The following is a 16484-nucleotide window of genomic DNA, read 5'->3' as shown; positions in this document are numbered from 1 at the left end:
TTTTGGCACATGTGTGCAAAAGGTTATGTCCAATTCTCAACAATATGCACAATAACAGAAGCATAACGCTTTTTGATCAAACAGATTAGCTGATTCTCAGTGAAACAGTCAATCTCTTCAAAACTTCAGAACATAATGAGTGCTAAATTGTCAAATTGCCTGCCAATTGCTGTACAACCTTAAATACTGTCAACCGATCAATCAAGCAGATTTGTAAGCACAAACTGCATGTGGAGTTTGCCCACAGCAGAATCACTAGAGTTTCTTACTGAAAGGATTTCTTTCAGCATGGAGGTGGAAAGTGTATGACCATCGGCCACAAAATCAGATGTCTCTGTTAGATGCCACATGTTGTTTACTGTAACATGTATAAAAATAGCCACATTTTCAGTTTACCTAACACATTTACACAAACAAATTTTTCGGGGTACTTCAGTACTGATTATTCCCAGTAAATATTTACCTACTATAAGCTTTATAACATTTTCTTAGAGTACAGTAAAAAGTGAAATTTGTATATGACAATTATCCCATGTTGCCATTGTGAAAAATAATCTTAACATTTTTATTAGTACTGCTAACACAATAATAAAAATACTTTCAATTTTGGTGGCACTGGCTAATTGTCGGAAAAAATAGCTAGCTTTTGAAGCAAAATCTAAATGTTTTGAATCAATAACATATTTTGCAGATATGCAATAGAGTTTTGATATATCAGCAAACAGTTGTGAGGATTGATTCGAGAAATGAGCCAAAAACAATTGGGAAAAACTGTAATACTTTTGTGGCATACGAGGGGGGAGCACTTGCAGAGTGAACTTATCAAACATATATTATCCCTCTTGTTTTAAATATCTTTTCCCGACTACACCACCCTGGGAATCTCACCCAAGGAACTAAGAAAACACCCTAAAAAGGATGCACAGGTCAGAGACGTGGGTCAAAGTACAAAAATAAACTTTATGAACAATTTAAAAACAATTTAGAATGGAAACAACCATCTGAAGATTTTAACCATTTATGGCAGAAAACTGGGGCTTACCAACAGGGGCAGTCTCTATCAGAATAACTCGCCCTAAAATGGACAATCACAACAATTAAAATGTGCCACCAAATATAAACACAAAAGTTGGTGTTAGTAAAGAGCACAGCACACATTGAAGAAAAGACACACCCCCAGCACCAAAGTAGGGCCTCTCGTCCGGCCCCAGTACCCAGTTCCTGGCAAAACAAGAAGCCTTGCCACTTAGGGTGAACGTTCTTTGATGACCCAATAGACAAAAGAAATCTTAAAGAAAATAATTAAACAATTCAATAAGCAGCCTGGGGGTCCGATTTAAAATAAATTAAATCTGTCGCTAAAGCTTTGTTCAATCCCTGTAATCCAGAAAATGTTGTGCTCAGAACACTCAACCCCTATATCCCACCAAGGACAGCATAAATCAAATAATCAACAAAACAAAAACGATTTTATACAACATATCAAAAGAAGGATCACTGGTTTAACAGCCAAGCAACACTGAAATTAAAATCAGGTCAAAAATCGTCAAACATAATCTAAAACAAAATATGTGAAAGGAAACAAAAGTTTAAATATATTTTCGGTTATGTCACGCAGCTAAAGAGACGCGTGTGTAAGGTCCGCTACGGATTTAACAAAATATCTTAAAATACATACTGTCAAAGATGTCACCTAAACAAGCAAAGCAGAAGTTGAAAAACCCTGAAAAACACAGATATTGCATCATGGTGGAGAGAACTTTCCGACATGTGGAGACCAAGCAAGTGATCTACACGCTGATACAAACGATATTCGTCAAGCAATAAATTCAGTGAAAGTTGACATGGCTTCTCAATTTGAAACCGTTATTTTGGCAGTACAAGATATCAAGAATCAAGTAGCTGAGTGTATCGGAAGGCTAACACAAACAGAGTAGCGCATTTCGCAGACCAAAGATGCAGAGGCCCGGCACTACACTTAAATCAATGAACAACACTCTCGAAAAGAATATGAACGCACTTCGGAAAATAGACGACCTGGAGAATCGTAGTCTACGCTCAAACCTGAGGCTCCTTGGCCTACTGGAAAAGTCGGATGGGTACGGATGCATGTGCATTCTTAGAAAGATGGTTACGTGAGGTGCTAGATATGGAATCGCTTCGAAAACCATTGTCTATAGAGAGAGAACACAGAATCAATGGAATGCGAAAGTCCGATACGGACACGAGCTCATTCACGAGAGTGATGATCGCAAAAAGAGACAAGGAGCGAGTGATGTGTGCTGCCAGAGAGAAGAAAGAAGTACTGTTTAAAAACCACCGGTTTATGCTTATTCCAGATCTCTCTGTTGAGGTAAATAAACAACGAAGGCACTTCGACGAAGTAAAGAAAAAACTGCGAGCTAAAGCGCTATCTTATGGATATATCTTTCCAGCGCGTCTTCGGGTGACTGTCAGTGGCAAGTCTCGCTTTTTTTTAAATCCATCGGATATTTAAGAATTTGAGAATATGTAATTAAGTGGAACATTTTTCACTCTTTATAATGAAATAAAAATAAATACTTTAGCAGGATTAAACCGGAATGCGATTTACAATAAGTTTTTTGTTTGTTTGTTTGCTTTCTTAACCCATGCTGTGGTGGCTAACCTAACAGAGAAAGTTGGTTGTAGAGAAAGGTTGAGATCTGTTGGTGGTTATCGGCAGGTCGTATTGTGGGTGTTTAAAAGTTTTTGTGTTTATAGGTTGATGGTCGTTGTAACCAAAATATTTTGTTTATTTTTTTCTAGTTTATTTTTTCTCGCACCTAGTACATATGACTTTTGTTTTAGTAGGAAGTGAGAATATTGGTTTACCTTACGATATTACGCTCTATGGCAAAGACTGTAGGTGTTAAATTTACTTCATTGAACTGTAGGGGGCTGAACACACTCACTAAATTTAAACAAGTAATGGTTTACGGTAAGTAAACGGTGGCACGGCCAGGTATGTTCAGCCTCAGTTAGCTCTCAAGCAAGAGGTGTTATTATAATGATTCAAAGATCTATTCCATTTCAAATGGTTAAAATAACGCAGGACCCTTCAGGTAGATGTCTTAATGTTCAAGGGACATTAGGAACCAAAACACTGACTCTTGTCAACATGTATGTTCCTAATGAGGATATCACAAAATGTTATAGTAACCTCCTTCTAACCTTATCTACCCTTTCTGGATTTTTTTTCAAAGGAGGGGATTTCAATTGTGAAACCCTTAATTCTCTTATAAAAGACGACTTAATTCTATATTTAACAAATCTAGCTCCTATCCCTTCTCTAATGCAAGTTATTTCATCCTTTGGTGTCTTCTCTGGTTATTAAAATAAATTAAAGCTGCAAGCAGCCTTTAAGCAGGTTTCGAGAATTTGCGCCATTCAATGCAGCCATGCATCCACGAACAGGCTAAGGGGTCAAACCCCAACGAACCCACGACGGATCAAAGTCCCACACACACAGAAAAATGATAGAAATTATCAGTATCAGCTCAAAGAAGCGTTGCATACTTACATACTCATGACTAGCTGTTTTCTATCAATAAAACAACAAAATAAACTAATTCAAAGTTGGTTGGTGTCAGATAATGGTGTCATAAAATACTGCCTGCAGGAATAGCCTTTGTCCTCTAGCAGGATTCCATCATAGTCACCTGTATAATAGAAAAATGCAGTTCTTGTAGGCCCAAAATTAGTAATCCAGTTAGTTTGTAAAGTCTATTTGACTTGCCACGTTCAAATAATGTGCATAACTCTCTGAAGATACTTGAGTCGTGCACAGAGCCTGGCCATTTCGCTACCACATTTATAATATGGTGCATAGTCACACACCATCTAAGAGATTTGTTTTATAATCGAATACTTTCCCTTGAATAATTATCAAACTAAATGTTAAGAATCTCACCTGCACATTAATACTGTGAACCCCATTTTGGGCCACAAAATCCGCTTCATTGGGGCCTGGGGGTGCCTTGATGGCAATGTGTGTGCAGTCTATGGCACCAATCACATTAGGGAAGCCTGGAGACAATCACGTCATATATTCTGGTATGGTCATTTCATAATCTCTATGATAAATTATAATGTACCTGCAATAGAGAATTTTGAAATTGCTTGGAAAATCAAAGAACTATTTAGAAAAAGTCCATTTTTAACATCATCATCGATAACTCGTGAACAGATTGATTGACATCAATGGATCAAGAGGCAAAGTTGTTCAGAATGAAGAGGAGGACTATTGTATGATATCATTAGTTTGTGTAAATGTCAAATGTCACGTGATACACAATTGTTTAAGAAATGAAATACGCGTCAATTTTGCCATTTTTACTGTTTTAGCGCCACCTAGTGTCCAAACGCCACCGTCTTTTGTAGGTGACCACGGAGTGATGGTCTACACATATGTTCCGAGCCCCTGGATTTATGGCCATTTTAATGTGATAGGCTCCGCCCATTTTAAGTTTTGGCGTCCCTAAGCAACGGTGAAAGAAAATTTCAACTTTTTTTCAATGATTATTAACATTCACACTCCACAGATGTCATCTGCATTGGTTTGGTTCCGATCGGTTGAAAAACCAAGGACTAGTTCGCGAAAGTAGGTTTTGACATCATCAGCGATAACTCACAAACCGTTTGATCGACAGAAGCGTGTCAAGAAGCAAAGTTGTTCAAAATGAGAAGATCTATCATATGATACCAATAGTTTCTGTATATGTCAAATCTCATGTTATACAGAATTGTTTATGCACTCCAAAAGCGTCATTTCGGAGATATACGTTTTTTTAAGTTTTGAGCCAATGATTACAATGATGTAAAACACTTGGGTGTGCGACAAACGGTTTAGGAGTAACGAGCACAAACGCGTTCAGCATCGCTGTAGCGCCACCAATGGGCCGATTTGGCTGGGTCACTGTATCTGATTAACCTGCGCTTCGTGCTCGAAACCCTAATACACACAAATCGTGTATTCTTCTACTGGACAAGAAGGACAATCAAATGAAGTATAGTCAAATCTCAGCTGTGTCACTCTTGAACGTATTAGATTCCTTTACTTACCTGGGTATAAAAAGTACGGCTGATATAGATCATATATCCTAAATAAACTACCAACCCCTATTAAACACCATCTCTAAATCTATTGAAAGATGGAATAGTTTACCCATTTCTTTGATTGGACGCACAATAAAAATGAATATATTACCAAAAATACTATATCTCTTTCAAAATATCCCTTTATGTCTTCCTTCTTCTTTTTTCACTACACTTCGTCAGGCCTTACAGATCAGCAAACAATGACCCACTGTCTGACTGTATTTCGTAGCCACCGTGACGGTTTGGGAAGCTCTTGTCAAGCTCCCAAGCGAGGTCGGTGGTGTTGCGGATTTCCTGCATTAGTGGGTCTGTCTTACCCTCGTGGAGCTTTCTCAAGGCCTTGGCCAGATGGACCTGCAGGATGACCATAGCGTGGAGAGAGGAGGCATCTTGGACCACAGCAGTGATCTATTTATCTATTGACACCAGAGATGCCAAAAACCTACACGCTTTGGACGGGAGTCTAGGTCGAGCCCCCATCTGGCCGCCGTCTGCTGGCACAAGTGCACCGCGATGGCACACTCCACCTGGGGGACATCGACGTATCCTCTAGGAGCGTCGAGGTAAGAAAGGGCGACGGAACTAGTTTGACGTGCACGAGCCGAAAAGCGGGAGTTCCATGTCTTACCGAGTTCCTCATGTATTCCCGGGAAACACGGCGGGCAGAGAAAGTATGGCTGACATTTTGACGTCCGCTTCTTCCTGGGCTTGACCCCTCGAGGGAGGGAACTCCATAGAATCGTCAGAGTCAGATGCCAGTAAGCATCTGCGGGCAGGTCGTGTCCACGAAGGCTGCCTCAGCGTGCTGGACACTTGAGGCAGATATCGTGTCCGCCTCCCCCTCGATGAGTGTGTTGCTCCCCCGAGAACAGCAGGACATGCCACGGTGGAGAAATTACCTTTTTTAGAGAAAAACTTGAACACTTCTGGAACTTTAGAGACGCCCAGGGTTAGTCGCTACATGCAGGGACAGTCCGCTGAACCAGGTCGTAAGATTCCAGAAGTTATTCAGCGTAGAGTTTTAAGTCTCGAAGAACAAAGGTGAATGAAATTTGCATGCCGGACTTCGCCCCCGGATATCCGGTTATAAAAGGGAGACGGCGTGCTGCATTCATTCACCTATTGTTCTTCGGAGCCTTTACACATGATCGACTTTGAGACTAAAAACTCTATGCTGAATTATGTGAGGCAGCAGCCAGATAAGAAAGGTTAACACTTTCCACTTATTACACTTCACACATAGAGCCCCGAATAAATAGTGATAGCGACGCACATGGTCCCTAGTAGTAGGCTACTTGCTTCACATATGAAACACAGTTCTTCTGCTTTATCCGCCAATGGAACGTAATGTCCTATTCTGCCTTCAAGACCGTTGATCTTCTCCTGTTACCCTGGGGAAGGGGCTCTTATAAGGAACTACCGGACGGACAAAGATTTTTTAGGAGGTGTTACTCCTCTATCAATTAACCTTTATCCTGGCTTGTGACAAGCAAAGCCTAGTTCCCAAATGTAGGACCCAGGATGGCAGGGTTATAACTGCACTCTAGCTTCCAGCAGCTAATTATAGGGTATCCCATTACTTTAGGATTTTCACTTTATGCCTTGAATTCTTTGCATTATTAAAAGTAGAAAAGCTTACATTTCGTTTTTTAAGATTCTATATAAATCTTGTACACAGAGACAGCTGAAAGAAAAGAGTACATGACTGCAAAAAGCAAACTAGCGCTTATGATGCTAATCCCAAATGGATTTTCAATACATGATAAAGGGCAGAACATTTCACTGTTTTGAGACAAATGTACCTGCTCTGCCTTCATGTGGGAATGGCAAAGAGGATAGTTTCAATTCTGCTACTGCTGCTCTATGGTACTTTTCTCCCAGCCGCAGCTCAACTCTGCAGAATGCTGAGCCATCCAGTCCTGCCACTACTTTCTGATGAAAGAGACATCAACATTGGAGCAATTTTCTCAATTCATACAACTCCTGTCCTAAAGATACATCCATTCACTTTTAAACCAGAACCAACGAAATGCATCAGGTCTGTATGAGAAAATGCAATACATAATAATATTATAAACTCAAAATTAGGTGATTCCTTGCTAAATGTTTTGTGAATTTTTTTTACAGCATAAACACACGTGAGTTTAAATTTGCTCAAACTTTGATTTTTGCCATGGAGGAGATTAACAACAGCACACAACTTTTGCCTGGTGTCACTTTGGGCTATAAAATATATGATGCCTGTGGCTCTGTCTCTCAGACTGTATTATCAAGCATGGCTTTAATGAATGGCTATAAAGAGACTTTGCATGATGAATCATGTTCTAAACCACCATTTGTTCATGCCATTGTTGGAACATCAAGCTCCTCTGCAACTATTGGTATGGCTTCTTTGGCAGGACCGTTCAGCATCCCTGTTGTAAGAACTCTTTTTTTTTCTGCTACATGTTAAATCAATTTATGTCAACCCATGTAGGATACTCTTAATTTGTCATTTAGAAAAACACCTCCATTACACAAATTGTGGTAAATATAAAAAGCACTTTGTAAAATATGAATATGTACACTATTTGGAAATACTTGTAAGTTCTTGTATGTACTATAAATGTTATATGGCATTTTTTAATGTTTTTGTCTACCGTGCAGATCAGTCATTTTGCCACTTGTGCATGCTTGAGCGACAGAAAAAGATTTCCAACTTTCTTCAGAACAATACCCAGTGATTATTACCAAAGCAAAGCGCTGGCTCAGCTTGTCAAACACTTCGGCTGGACTTGGGTTGGAACTGTGAGGAGTCGCACTGACTATGGCAACAATGGAATTGCAGCTTTTGAAAAGATAGCACAACAAGAGGGGATTTGTATTGAATATTCAGAGTCAATACATACAACTGATCCAAAAGAGCAGCTTCTAAAGACACTGGAAGTGATTAAAAAGGCCACAGCCAGGGTGGTGGTGGCTTTTGTAACATTTGCAGATTTTATCCCCCTGCTGCAATTAATAGCACAACAAAACATCACTGGGCTGCAGTGGGTCGGCAGTGAATCTTGGATAACCTCTCCGATTTTTGCTAAAACAAAGGAATATAGTTTTCTCAAAGGGGCCGTGGGCTTTGCTGTAGCCAATGCCAAGCTTGATGGCCTGCAAGAATTTCTTGTAACTGTGCACCCTGATCAAGGACCAAAAAATGAACTTTTGAAGGAATTTTGGGAAACTGTTTTTCAGTGCTCTTTCAGAAACACCGGCAGTGGAACACGTGTCTGTACTGGCTCAGAACAGTTAAAAAACCTACAAAATGAATATACCGATGTATCAGAGCTGCGCATAGTTAGTAAAGTGTACACGGCAGTATATGCTATTGCACATGCACTACATAATTTAATAAATAATGTAAATTCGGCCACCAACATCAGCAAAGGAGATCTGCCCACACTAAGAAAGGTCATTACGAGAAAAAAAATAATCAGGAAACTCAAACAGATACTGATTATGTTTGTGTTTATTCAAAGGTGTTGGAGTATATAAGAGATGTCAATTTCACTGTCAAAACTGGTGAGAAAATCTTTTTTGATGCGAGTGGTGATCCAGTGGCAAAATATGATCTTGTGATCTGGCAGCCTGCTGAAGATGGAAGTTTGCAGTTTAAACTTGTTGGTGTGTATGACAGCTCACTGCCTTCAGAGAAACTCCTTCAGGTTGATCAAGAAAACATGGTATGGGCCGAAAACAGCAGACAGGTAATAGGCTTGTTTCAATCATAGAAATCACATTATATATCAAAAACAATTCTAGATGAATTCTATTGAAATCGTCATAAACTGTATGTGGTTTCTATATTTTTAATCATCTTTTCACAGGTGCCTGTGTCTGTGTGCAGTGAGAGTTGTCCTCCAGGCACCAGGAAGGCTGTACAGAAAGGAAGACCTGTCTGCTGTTATGACTGTATTCCATGTGCAGATGGAGAAATCAGTAACAGCACAGGTAAACACTATTACATGCTAGTAAAACTGTTCAATAGCCAGAGACGATGCGATGGGCTTTTCAGCTAAATAACTTATTTCAAATTCCTTCCTCACAGATTCTAGTGACTGCCTTCCTTGTGATTTGGAGTATTGGTCCAATGAAAACAAAGACAAATGTGTATTAAAAGTGACTGAATTCCTTTCCTATGCAGAAATCATGGGGATTGTGCTTTCTTTTTGCTCTCTTGTTGGAGCACTACTTACAACAATGATATCATTTGTGTTTTATCGTCATAAAGAAACACCTATTGTGAGAGCCAACAACTCAGAGCTGAGCTTCCTGCTGCTCTTCTCATTGACTCTGTGTTTTCTCTGTTCACTTACTTTCATTGGTCGCCCCACTGAGTGGTCCTGTATGTTACGTCACACAGCGTTTGGGATCACATTTGTACTCTGTATCTCTTGTGTTCTGGGGAAAACAATAGTTGTGTTAATGGCCTTCAAGGGCACACTTCCAGGAAGTAATGTCATGAAATGGTTTGGGCCTGTACAACAGAGATTCAGTGTTGTTTCTTTAACTTTAATACAGGTCATAATTTGTGTGCTTTGGTTAACAATATCTCCACCGTTCCCACATAACAACATGAACTATTATAGAGAAAAGATCATCCTGGAATGTCATGTAGGTTCTGAAATTGGTTTCTGGGCTGTTCTTGGTTACATTGGACTGCTTTCAATCTTGTGTTTTGTTTTAGCTTTTCTCGCCCGGAAGCTGCCTGATAACTTCAATGAAGCTAAATTCATCACGTTCAGTATGCTCATATTCTGTGCTGTGTGGATCACATTTATACCAGCTTATGTCAGTTCTCCTGGAAAATTGACCGTAGCTATGGAGATATTTGCTATTTTAGCTTCAAGTTTTGGTTTACTATTTTGCATTTTTGTCCCGAAATCCTATGTAATTTTGGTAAAACCAGAACAAAATACTAAGAAAAATATGATGGGGAAACCGTAAGGCCCACACAAATGCCAATTCCATTTAATATGCTTAATATCATCTTATTACTTTGATCGTTAGAGCTAAATCCTAAAAAACAGCCGATACAGCCAACATTGCACTTAAAAATAAAAATGTTCACGTGAAACACACTACATAGTATGTAAATATGTGACAGTTGTTGAATCTGTAAGTCACAGTAGCAGAGGTTGGTAGAAACTAACTTCATTTACCTCGTAACATTTACATGAGTAAAATTTATGAAAATATGTTATTTAAAAGTAAAATTAAAGGTTGGTACTTTTGTTCTTACTTGAGTAAATTTGTAATAGAAAATCTGTTCTTTACTTCGTTACACTGTGTGACGTTCCTTCGTTTCTTGATTTTAAAATATGCATTATAAAATGCGTTTTTTATTTCAATGTTGTGGTCTCTTTTACGGGCCTTCCCGAGTGATTGATTCTTTTTGGTCAAATCCTTTGAAAGCCTTTATTGAACAGTGGGCAAAACTGAATAGATTCACAAACCAGCTCAAATGATTTGTTCAGTTCGCAGCGTGACCTGAATCAAATGAAGCGGCGGATTACTCAATCCTCGTAGCGCGAAACTTAAGAACACGCAGATCACAAAGAGCTTTGGATGAAGTGGATATGAATCTATATTTATGTCCAATCAAAACTGCAAATGTGTCAAATTGTTTGCCAGAAATGATAAATATCCGCCATATGCGCGTAACCTATTCGTCAGACACAGCAACATGCGTTTGACACAGAGACCTGGGCTTGCAGATATACATTTGAAGAACAGAAGGAACTTGTGGATGTGCGTGTGGTTCATTATTTACTGTATGTTTTTAAGACACGTGTGCGACACAACATGAGAAAACATTCGTTTTGTCAAAAATCAGTTTGTATTTCATATAAGAGAGCACTACAGATGTTCTAGATCATCTAAGGAAATGCTCTGAGTTTAGTAAAATGTGTTGTAAATGCAAATCTCTGCATGTTCACTTTAGTTTGACATTAGTTTGGTCTATATTATTCTAAATAAGTTGTAGTTGTGTAGGCTTCATTGACATTGGGACTAGATGAAATTGACATAAATGCTTGTCTCTTCTGTGTTTGTCTATTCCTTAGTCTCTGTGTTTATATTGCAAAGTCAGCTGCTTATGATAATAATATTGATTAAAATATTATATTAAATATTGGCGTTAATATATAAAAATAATGATTCGTAAGTTGGTCCACGAGGACACCAAAAATGTAGATATACAGCTTTTACCCCTATTGATTGCCGTGCGGGAGGTCTCCCAGCCTCCACGGGTTTCCCTCCTTCAAGCTTCTCTATGGACGTCAGCTACAAGGAGTTTTACACATCCTAAGAGAAACTTTTGAGGACGGACATTCTTACAGTGAAAAGAAATTCAATATGTCCTGGTCCTGAGAACAAAACATCACACTTTGGGGCAGCTGTCTATGGAGAATTTCTTACAGGCCCAAGCAGCGAAAATTTAATAAAGTGGTTGTATTACTCCAAACTTCAAATTCAAAAATGCTTGCAAAGTGGCAAGGACAGTTAGAGGTCACAAAGCAACCTGGAGATCATGATTATGAGGTGGTATGAACAGATAGGGGAGGGGCACGTCAAATTTACCACCTCAACCTCCTAAAAAAGTGGAGCGAGGCTGAGTCAGTGTTGCTGGTGACCGCAGTGAGTGGAAAAGATGATCTCGGCCAGAATAAGTGTGAATAACAAATTGCAATTGTTCGCTCTGCCCTAGGGGGAGATCATCTTTCGCCCTCCCAGCTCACTGATGTAGCAAAGTTGCAGGCAGAATTTGTGGACATCTTGTCTGGTCAAACACAAATCATACAGCACCATATCGAGACGGAGCCAGGTGTAATAGTGTGCAGTCGGCCGTATCGTTTACCTGTTGTGAAGATTTAACATCACCCTCAGTAATGTGTGGGTTAGTTTTATATCATTTTGTTTATATGTTTGTGGGGTTAATTTATTGGAAATGTTTTCTGTTCTTTTTCTAGTCTAAGGTGCACATTAGATTGGAAGAAAGACACAAGTCGTTTTCATTTCTTTACTTTATTTAGAAGTTGTAAATTCTCATACCTTTGACTCTGGGTTCATGGCTGCAGCATGGTTCTGGGGGGCGGGGTCTAAGAGGGTGTGCAGCTTTCCTGTTTCCCTTTTTATTTGATTCTCAGTAATTATGGGTAATGTAGGCTTGGTTCATTTATTAGGTTTGAAGGGGGGGGGTTGTGTTATGTGTTGTGTAAATGGTTTATTCTTGTTACTTTGGGTATTATTTTTACTTATTGTAAGGTACAATAATTTACTTTTAAGTAAAATCATTTATCTAACTTGTATGTTAATTATGGTTTAGTTGTACTGTTTATTTATATGAATTTCAATTGTCACCCATTTGGTTAAAGTGGTTTGATCCTCTGGGTAGAAAAGGCTGCCTCTCTGTGTTTTTGGGAGAGCTGGCTGGGCCTCTCCGTGAGGAGGGTCAGCTATGGTGTATGGTAATTCAAAATAAAAAACGTTTTTGTAGAAATGCAAGCATTGTCTCCTGCTTTTCTGGTCACGTCCCCACAATATGGTGGCAGCGGTCTGGGTTTTTTCCAGTAAGGGGACGGTGCAGAAACTTCAGTTATCATGGGCCCAAAACGAGCACGTGCTGAGATGCTGGCCCAGGTTGATCCGGTTCAAGATGGAGATGAACTGCAAGGGGCCAATGCTGGTGCTGCGGGGCCAGTATCTCTGGAGAGGACTTCCACAGATATTGCTGAGTTAAAGGACATCTTCCAAAAATTACTGGTGGATCAACAAGAAAGACTAGCTCATCAAGAACAAGAGACGGAGCGACAAGAAACCAGATGGAAGTTACTGCAACATCAGTTTCGGTTGTTTCAATTAGAAGTAAATCAGCGTACCTCACCGGAAAATCTACAGCCTGGAGAAAGTGATGGTCGGTGTCTGTCTTCGGGAGTCTCGGATGGAGCTGGTCTGGATGTATCTATTGGAGCTTCTGATGTGGTGCGGTCTTCGAGTGCAGCTAGTTTCTTGAAGGAGCCAAAGATATCGAAATTCTGTGAGTCAGACGATATAGAACCTTATTTGACTACATTTGAACGAATTGCTGGAGTCTGCAAATGGCCTAAAGAAAAATGGGCTATACGCCTGGTCCCGCTTCTCACTGGTAAAGCCTGTGCGGCCTATGTGGCTATGGAGATAGCACAAGTGAACGACTACAAGCAGGTGAAAGAAGCGATATTAAGGAAATATTCCATTAATTGTGAGACTTATCGCCAAAGATTCCGCTCTCTAGAGGTGCAAGTGGAAGAAACTCCTAAGGAACTGTATGTCCGTTTAAAAGATCTGTTCTACAAATGGGTGGAACCTGACCAAAAGACAGTACCACAGGTTGCGGAGACTGTTACCATGGAACAATTTGTGAGAATGTTGTGTCCTGAACTGCAAACTTGGATTAGAGAACATGATCCATCTTCTGCTGAGGAAGCGTCTCGATTGGCAGATATCTTTGTAGCAGCGAGGAGAAGAACAGAGCTTTGGAGTTTCTCGCAGTGGAAGGCTAAGGATCAGTTTCCTCTTCGTAAGACAACCTCCATGCAAGAAGGGGGTAAGAGAAGGGGCAATGGACATCTAAAACCAACTGAGAATACTTATGTAACTACAGATGGGACAATAAAGTGTTATAGTTGATGGACAGTTAGGCCATAAGAAACCAATGTGTCCAAATCTGAGTAAAAAGTTTGCTCATGTTGGTTATGTTCCTCTTGGGGCTAAGCCTGAGCTTAGTGTGACTCCGGGGCCCTTTGGCTCTGTTGAAAGAGACCTGGGAGCAAAGTTCACAGATGTCTAGTGGAGTCAGTGTTATTGATTATGTGTTGCAAATGAGGGAGAAATTAAGTGGAATGACCAAATTGGCTGTAGAACAATTGCAAGAGTCACAGCTTAGCCAGAAATGCTGGTATGATGTAAAGACTAAACGGCGATATTTTGATGTAGGTCAGCAGGTTTTAGTCATGCTTCCCACCGAAGAGAACAAACTGTTAGGTAGATGGCAAGGTCCATTCAAGGTTACGAAAAAATTAGGGCCTGTAATTTATGAGATTAGTACTCCGGGTGGTTCACGTTCCCATAGAGTTCTGCATATTAATCTCTTGAAGGAATGGTTCCCACAACCCGAGTCGGCCAGGGTAAATTTGATCAGGGTGGTTAAGGATGAAGAGGAGGTAGAGGAACAGTATCTACCTGTTACTCAGAATATTACACCAGTCAATCTGGATCATTTGTCGAAGGAGCAGAAAAAACAAATTCAGGGGTTATGTGATCCACAATTGTTTAAAAATACTCCAGGTTGTACCACTGTTGTTGAACATCATATTGTGCTGAAACCGAATGCCCAAGTAAAAAGAATGAGTTACTGGATCCCAGAGAGAATGGTTTCATCTTTTGGGCAGGAAGTTAAGATGATGCAAGAGTTGGGTATTGTAGATCCGTCGAAGAGTGAGTGGTGCAATCCAGTAGTGTTGGTACCAAAAAAAGACGGAAGTTTGCGGTTTTGTATTGATTTTCGCTATCTGTACTCCGTTTCCAAATTTGATTCGTATCCTATGCCACGTATTGAGGAGCTCATAGAGAAGTTGGGAAAAGCTAAATACATCAGTACAATAGACTTGTGCAAAGGCTACTGGCAGGTTCCTTTGGCTCCTGAATCCCGAGAACTGACTGCTTTCCGTACTGCTACCAGTTTAATGCAGTTCAGAGTCCTTCCTTTCGGGTTGCATGGTGCCCCTCCAACCTTTCAGAGGTTGATGAAAACAGTTTTGCAAGGATTAGGTGACTTCACAGCAGCTTATCTTGATGATGTTGTGATATTTAGCGATAGTTGGGAAATGCACCTTCATCATCTTGCAACAGTGTTTCAGCGGATTAGGGATGCTGGGTTGACAATTAATCCTGCAAAGTCTTCTTTGGCAAAGAGTGAAACGGAGTATTTGGGCTACATCTTGGGTAATGGTGTTATTAAACCCCAGATCCAAAAGAAACAGGCTATTCAGACCTGTCCATTCCCTGGTACAAAAAAGCAGGTTCGATCTTTAATGGGTTTAGCTGGATGGTATCGTAGGTTTATACCTCATTTTGCCACCAGGGCAGCGCCACTAACAGACTTGACACGGAAGTCATGTCCAAATCAGGTTCAGTGGACTGAACAGTCCAGATTAGCTTTTCAGGATTTGAGGGATGCATTAATAACCAATCCTGTCTTGTACAGTCCTGATTTTGAGAAGATGTTTGTGTTACAGACAGATGCTTCTGGAGTAGGATTAGGAGCTGTTTTAAAACAGGAGCAGGGAGGGGAGCTACATCCTGTAGCTTATTTGAGCAGAAAGTTGTATCCACGAGAGACGAGAGATTCAGTTATTGAAAAAGAGTGTTTAGCACTAAAGTGGGCTCTTGATTCATTTAAATATTATCTCTTTGGACGATACTTTGTGGTTGAAACTGATCATAGAGCACTTCAGTGGATTGACAAAATGAAGGATACGAATGCTCGGGTAATTCGCTGGAGTTTGGCTATGCAGCCCTTTTATTTCACAGTGAGACATCGGCGAGGGTCAGAAAATGTGACCGCTGATTTTTTCTCTCGCTTACCGTGCGAGAGTTTGGAGGAGGGGGAAGATGTGAAGATTTAACATCACCCTCAGTAATGTGTGGGTTAGTTTTATATCATTATGTTTGTGGGGTTAATTTATTGGAAATGTTTTCTGTTCTTTTTCTAGTCTAAGGTGCACATTAGATTGGAAGAAAGACACAAGTCGTTTTCATTTCTTTACTTTATTTAGAAGTTGTAAATTCTCATACCTTTGACTCTGGGTTCATGGCTGCAGCATGGTTCTGGGGGGCGGGGTCTAAGAGGGTGTGCAGCTTTCCTGTTTCCCTTTTTATTTGATTCTCAGTAATTATGGGTAATGTAGGCTTGGTTCATTTATTAGGTTTGAAGGGGGGGGGTTGTGTTATGTGTTGTGTAAATGGTTTATTCTTGTTACTTTGGGTATTATTTTTACTTATTGTAAGGTACAATAATTTACTTTTAAGTAAAATCATTTATCTAACTTGTATGTTAATTATGGTTTAGTTGTACTGTTTATTTATATGAATTTCAATTGTCACCCATTTGGTTAAAGTGGTTTGATCCTCTGGGTAGAAAAGGCTGCCTCTCTGTGTTTTTGGGAGAGCTGGCTGGGCCTCTCCCTGAGGAGGGTCAGCTATGGTGTATGGTAATTCAAAATAAAAAAGTTTTTGTAGAAATGCAAGCATTGTCTCCTGCTTTTCTGGTCACGTCCCCACACCTGTACACAAGA

General features: G+C 40.0%; 1 protein-coding gene across 1 annotated transcript; it reads left to right on the top strand.

The window, feature by feature from the left end:
- Window positions 1-6941: 6941 nt before the first annotated feature.
- Window positions 6942-10095, top strand: LOC130435963 (extracellular calcium-sensing receptor-like). Its single transcript, XM_056766858.1, has 6 exons — window positions 6942-7156; window positions 7246-7537; window positions 7765-8559; window positions 8628-8855; window positions 8976-9099; window positions 9197-10095. The coding sequence occupies exons 1-6, from the start codon at window positions 6942-6944 to the stop codon at window positions 10093-10095; spliced, it is 2553 nt and encodes an 850-aa protein (XP_056622836.1).
- Window positions 10096-16484: the final 6389 nt, after the last annotated feature.

The sequence above is a fragment of the Triplophysa dalaica genome, chromosome 14 (assembly GCF_015846415.1).
Source record: "Triplophysa dalaica isolate WHDGS20190420 chromosome 14, ASM1584641v1, whole genome shotgun sequence".
Taxonomy (NCBI): Eukaryota; Metazoa; Chordata; class Actinopteri; order Cypriniformes; family Nemacheilidae; genus Triplophysa; species Triplophysa dalaica.
Note: the sequence above shows the minus strand (reverse complement) of the source record. Positions and strands in the feature narration are given on the sequence as shown.